The 6,724-nt window shown below is 46.7% G+C and overlaps 1 protein-coding gene across 1 annotated transcript; it reads left to right on the top strand.

Annotated features, from left to right (window-relative positions):
* Nucleotides 1–708: 708 nt before the first annotated feature.
* LOC103714243 (CBL-interacting serine/threonine-protein kinase 5) lies at nucleotides 709–2,715 on the top strand. Its single transcript, XM_026807340.2, has one exon. It carries the CDS (start codon nucleotides 1,025–1,027, stop codon nucleotides 2,369–2,371), a length of 1,347 nt encoding a protein of 448 aa, XP_026663141.2. The 5' UTR covers nucleotides 709–1,024; the 3' UTR covers nucleotides 2,372–2,715.
* The last annotated feature ends 4,009 nt before the right edge of the window (nucleotides 2,716–6,724 follow it).

The raw sequence follows: 6,724 nt of genomic DNA, 5'->3' as shown, positions 1-6,724 counted from the left end.
TTATATTATGATTGTTTTGGAATACTTTCCTCTCTACAACCACCTAACACCATTATAAGAAATATCACAACTTTTAATTAACTCTATGCATTTGGGATGTTGTCAGCTATTGTTATGAAGTGGTTACATGGAACTAAAATATTTCCACTAGCACAATTTATTCGTATCATACCTATTACTTAATTTATTCATAATATATATATACAAATATATAATACTACAAAGGTATATATAACCTTTTACAATATATCACTTGAATACCTTGCAAGTTGGGAGGTCCTAGTTGTTAAGGTCCCACTTACCATCTAGAAGCATGCGACATTAGTTGGGTTCGAGCATGATCCCCAAGAAACTATTAAATTTTATTTTCAAAGTTTTTGTTTTTTATAAATTTCGTTCAGATCTGCAGCCAGTTCTCCGATGACACTCCAAAAACTCCATCTTCTCCAATTTTTTTTCTTTTTTTGGATACATCATCAACTCATACACAACAGATATGAGTATAACCCATAAAGCCAGAAATTTGTCTAGAACCGGTTCGGACGCCAAGTCGGCACGTAAACCTCCACTGGCCTCTCTATTTGATAACAACCTTTCGTGGGACCCTTCCTACTTCAATTAAAATAGCTCAAACGCGCCCTTCGTTGATTGGAGGCTACGTATTACGTAGCCCCACCAATAGATTTCTCTCCTAATATAAATCGATAATACCGTGTGCTCCTCCCAGACTTCGAAATAGAGCAAGAAAACCAAGCGCTCCTAAAACCAGGTGCCCTTCTTCTTTTCTCACTCCAATGGCTACGATTCAATCAGGCCTACCCCTTTCTCCGCCCACCGTTCCTGCTCTTCAGCTCCTTTTAACACCTTGTTCTCCATTCAGGAGTTGCTTCACCGAGATGTTCCATCTTTAATCGAACCAGCTAGCGAGAACACTGAGGGCTTTCCTCCTAAGGATGCCACGTTTAAGGTAATAGTAGAAACAGGGGAGGAGGAGGAGGAGGGAAAAAAGGAAAGAAAGAAAGAGATGGGGAAGGAGGAAGAAGAGGGGGAGGTAAGGAACGTGGTGTTCGGCAAGTACGAGATGGGGCGGCTCCTGGGGCAGGGGACCTTCGCCAAGGTGTATTATGGCCGGGACATCCGTTCCGGCGAGAGCGTGGCCATCAAGGTGATCAACAAGGACCAGATCCGGCGGCAGGACGGGATGATGGAGCAGATCCAACGGGAGATCTCGGTGATGCACCTGGTCCGCCACCCCCACGTGGTGGAGCTCAAGGAGGTCATGGCCACCAAAACCCGGATCTTTTTCGTCATGGAGTACGTCCGCGGCGGCGAGCTCTTCGCCAAGGTCGTCCGCGGCCGCCTTCCGGAGGACCAGGCCCGCCGCTACTTCCAGCAGCTCATCTCCGCCGTCGACTTCTGCCACAGCCGCGGCGTCTCCCACCGAGACCTCAAGCCCGAGAATCTCCTCCTCGACGAGGCCGGCAACCTCAAGGTCTCCGACTTCGGGCTCTCCGCGCTCCCGGAGCAGCTCCGCCACGACGGCCTCCTCCATACCCAGTGCGGCACGCCGGCCTACGTCGCGCCGGAGGTCCTCCGGAAGCGCGGCTACGACGGCGCCCGGGCCGATCTCTGGTCCTGCGGCGTTGTCCTCTTCGTCCTCCTCGCCGGCTTCCTCCCCTTTCAAGACGAGAACCTGATGCGGATGTACCGCAAGGTGTTCAAGGGCGAGTACCAGATCCCGCCCTGGTTCTCCGCCGACGCCCGCCGGCTCGTCTCCCGCCTCCTCGTCGCCGATCCGGAGAAGCGCATCTCCATCCCGGCCATCGTGCAGCTCCCCTGGTTCCAGAAGGGCTTCTCCCGGCCGATCCCGTCGCCGATATCAATTCCGGCGGATCCGCCGGAGAGGGAGGAGGAAGGGGGGAAGGAGGTGGACTCGCCGAGGTTCTACAACGCGTTCGAGCTGATATCGGCGATGTCGTCGGGGTTCGACCTGTCGAGCCTGTTCGAGAACCGGCGGCGGGCGGGGACGGTGTTCACGTCGCGGTGGTCGGCGGGGGCTATCGTGGAGCGGCTGGAGCGGGCGGGGCGGGCGCTTGGGTTCAGGGTGGCGCGGGCCAAGGCGTGCAAGGTGCGGATGGAGGGGAAGGCGGAGGGCCGGAAGGGGCGGCTCGCCGTCACGGCGGAAGTGTTCGAGGTGACGCCGGAGGTGGCTGTGGTGGAATTCTCCAAGTCCGCCGGCGACACCCTCGAGTACATCAAGTTCTGCGAGGAGGACGTCCGCCCGGGCCTCAAAGACATTGTCTGGACCTGGCAGGGGGACGACGTCCCCGCCGAAACCGGTGCCGGCAACCTTGACGGTGCCGGCCGTTGATCCGATCGCAGACCCTTGAAATCCCTCATTTAACCCCTTGCCTAATCCGTCATTTACGAAAGTGGGGAACCGGCAGCAGCAGAATATACCTGAAAAATTAGGCGTGACACGGTGCGTTACAGCGTGAGGGTGTTTGCAGAGAGCCATGTGTTTGACGAGTATTGGTTAACTGCTATTTCTTATCGGTGTGCAACATTGTATATTTGTATATAGCTGTTTGTATGTAGAAATACAGAGAGAGAGAAAGGGAGAGAGAGAGGGATGGAGATAAGTTTTGGACGCCAATTATCTAATTTTTAGATGGTCAGAGGAATTTTTCTGCCACGTCTTTGTCTTATTACCTACTTAATTGTTTGGTAATTGAGTTATTTCGTGGCATCCCAGGTAGCTGAATCTGATGTTTGATCTGGCATCAAGATTTGCCCTGATGACTAATTACACAGGGAGCGAGTCACATGGATCAGCGCTTGGCACAGTGCATTCGTAATTCAACATAGAAATCCTTCGGATGGTTAGTTGCAATCATACAATTCGAGTAGTTGATCGACACGCGCCAGTTTAAAGTTAATATGACTGATACATGACATCATCTGACATGTCACTTGTCATGCTTGCTTCGTACTCCATCTTTTTATTTTTATTCTTTTGTCTCCATCGAAAGGAAAGCCTGCACCGCACTGCACGCTTCATAGCCCTTTATAGTTTTTTTTTTTTTTTTTTTTTTTTTTACACGGTTATTCACATAGGTATAATTAACGAGTATTGAACAGTAAAAAAAAAAATCCAACCAATTATTTCATTCATCTTTCAATATATATACACAGTCTAAAAGATACTATATTTACTCATCAGCAAACAAATATTGCACATCCGTAAATGTTTATTTCTCCTCCGTCGTTTTTTCCGTGCCTTCTAAATTACCGCAGCTGAGTTCTCTTTAACAAGGATGAAGCAAATTGGGAAGAAGAACCAAACGGGGATCGGATTTCAGAATGTGGACATTCAGAGTGAAAATGGAGTACAAGTCAGGAGGCTGACAATTTTCAAAGACGTTTCTGCTCAAAAGGAGGGGAAAAAGATGCTGAATGGATTAGTTAACAAAAGCAATAGCGATGCTAGCCTATTTTCCAAGGACGGTTTGATTTGGTTTTTGCTTGTTTATTATTTTACATGTTTGTTGAATAACTTAGTTCCCTTGAAACGGTAGACGACGGTTTTATTGTTGCAAAACCTGATTTGACTTGTGACTGAACAGTCAAGCATCCAACAGCCGGACCCACTTGCCCTGCATCACGTGTAGATTCCCAAGAACATTCCCGAATCTAGTTAAAAGAGGTGTAACCGGTGGGCGGAAATCCAGTGGCCGGCAGCGCCCTGGAAGCGGCTTTCCCCCGCGTTCTAGTTTTTAGCCGGCAACTGCAGCCTCTACGGATGACAAGTTGCTGCAACTAAAGAGGGATAGCGAAAGAGGCTTCACGCCATTTCCTTCTGTGGTTAAGCATGTGAGAGAGGCACCAAGATTCAAAAGGTAGGGAGGGATCATGCAGCAAGGAATTAAAACGTACACCCTTTAGCTTGTTCAGATATATGTGCATAGGTTACCGTCCGATTAGATATCTATTTGGCGGAAGGTTAGAGGAACCTAGCTTTCCTCAGAGTAGACATGTCGAACAGGGTTGGGTCAGGACTGACCTGACAACCCAACCCAATCCCAGAACCGGACTCAATCTCCGCTTTCGGGTTTCCAATACCATGCTTCGCTGCAAAGAGAGAGAAACAAGGATGTTGCAATTGTGTTTCGGCTCCGGTCCCTTGGCTTCTCCGGCACCACCTCCACCAGCTGCTCCACCAGCACTCCTCGGGCTACCTCACCTCTCCATCCTCTTCCACCTCTAGCACCTTAATTAGATCTAGCCCATTCTCTCATTCTATTACCATATCACCCATCGCATCAATGCCGAGATCCAAGTGGACCATGGATCGGCTAATCTCCAACACCATTAACAAGGCTAGCGACACTACCGGCCATACTAGAGAAAAGTTGCCAGAGAAGTCGATTGGGAACTTGAGGAGGTATATTTTAGGAGCACGAATTCTTCATAGTGCTCAATTTGCATTGTAGGATGCTGTACACAGCTTGATGACAACCATCAACAAATGGATGGCTATTAAACAATACGGTTTTATGTGCCATACAAGGCGCATCAATATTGATCGCCGTCAATATCCTAATGGTGGCCATAGATCTGCTTTAGTTGGGAGCATTGGCTGTGAGGCGCACCCTTGCCAACCCTACAGCTTAGAAGCCAATAGTGAGTCAGGTGTAGACAGGGTTGACCTCTAGTAAACGGGTGCTAATCTCAAGTCGAGTCATGCCTGGCCCAGGACATTGACATGTCTTTCTCAAAGTGCCTAACCCTAATAATATTGGATGGATGGCCCCGACATCCCAGTTTTTCTACCATTACTTCTCACTTTGGCAACCGCAGGCCCTTGAGTCCAGGACAAAGTACATCCACAGCCGCACAGCCCCTTAATCCAAAGCAAATATTGGTATTCATGACAATAATTTAAGGCATGGCATTCCCACAAATATAAAAATCTATCTACCAATTCTCTTATCACACGTGGCAACAAGGCTCCATTAAGTATGTTTGTAATCCGAAAATCCTTCTCGCTCTCTGCTCCTAGCACCCTACATGTCTGAAAGAATAACAAAAGGGGATATATGAGCTCTGCAGCTCAGTAAGTGACCATGTATTTGTCGGATTATCCCCATACGCGTTGCGACGATAGCAGCGGAAAGACATGCACGGAGTCGTTCATCTCATGAACGTCCAAGGAAACATAAATTTCAAAAAAAAATTCGAGTTCTCTAATTCAGAAGATTATGAAATATAAAGGAAAGCTTAAAATTAAAGACTAGATTAATTTTCAGATCTACTGCAATTTTTAATTGTAAAAGATTTATAAAAATCTAATCTTTTCTTTTGAGCGGGTAAGAACTCACCGCTATCTGATGATCGTTGGATTTGATTTGCTTGAAGCCGCATAAGCATCCGGCCTCTACAGGTATCCACACGAGGTAGATCGTTCCAAGCTCCTTGATCTCACCGGAGTTCTAGCTCCCTTGCAGAGATCGCTTTGATGGCTGATTTTCTCTCCCTTTAATCAAATTACTTTGAGAGGAAGAAGAAGAAGGAGGATGAAGAAGGACGAAGAGGAAGAAGAAGAAGATGCCTCTTCTCTTCTCCCTTTTGCTCACGCCAGGGAGGATGAAGGAGGAAGGGTGGGCGGCTGAAAGAGAGCTCCAATGCATCTAATGTCCCACGTCACCCCTTCTTTTATAGGCATCTCATGCCTAGCTAAACAAAGAATAATTTTAATGAGAAATCACTCTTTGATTCATCCCTCCAAATTCTACCACACCCCTTACTCAATTCTATCACATCCCTTACTTAAAAGGAATTGGAGAGAATCTAAGGGCTCAGCTTGTGCCGCGTGGCAATTCGCGTGAAAGAGGAGAAAGAGGAGCGGATGCCCTCCATGTGGCATGTGGGACCAAAGTAGGAAAGGAGGGGGGCATTCTGGGCATGTGACAAGGAGGAGGGGCGGACGCCCCTCCTTTTCTCCCCTGTGTGGCCCGCATGAAGGATGGGACAATCCCATCCTTTCATGCTCAAATTTTCTAATCCAATTAGAAAATATTTGGTCCCTCTTAAGCAATTGAATTCTAATCCAATTAAAACCTAATGTGTCCTCCAATTTGATTTATGTAAATCCTAATCTAATTAGGATCCAAATTAGACTTCATAAATTAAGTTTCTTATCTAATAAGGAGTTCTAATTAATTAGGCTTTCCCATCCTTATCCAATAAGGTTAAGCCTAATTTAATTAGGTCCAATTTAATCAATTAAATTGCAATCCAATTGCAAATCCTTCTTCTTTAACTCACTAACTCTTAGTGGGTTAAACCAATTGTCAATCAAATTGACAATCAAGATCTAGTACAATTCTAAATCGCAATCCAACCGTCGGAATGATCAAAACTTCTATTGTGTGTGACCCCATAGGTTCTATTCTATCTGGTAGTGAGATATATTATGATCTCCATCATAATATCATTGAAACTCATTTCAATGAGTTGAAACAATTTCAACTCTACTCATCAGGATTCATTGATCATCAAGTGAATGCCTTTGAGTCCCACAATCCGCTAGTGACACCTAGCAGCATATAATGGCAACCCAGCAGAACGGAATAGATGAACCTCTAGGTGCAGTTAGCATATAATACAATACCTCTATCGTGGATCCCGATATGATGGAGGTTATAGATAACTCGTCAAATCC

Source organism: Phoenix dactylifera, chromosome 1 (genome assembly GCF_009389715.1).
Source record: "Phoenix dactylifera cultivar Barhee BC4 chromosome 1, palm_55x_up_171113_PBpolish2nd_filt_p, whole genome shotgun sequence".
Lineage (NCBI taxonomy): Eukaryota > Viridiplantae > Streptophyta > Magnoliopsida > Arecales > Arecaceae > Phoenix > Phoenix dactylifera.
This window is presented reverse-complemented; position numbering and strand designations above follow the sequence as displayed.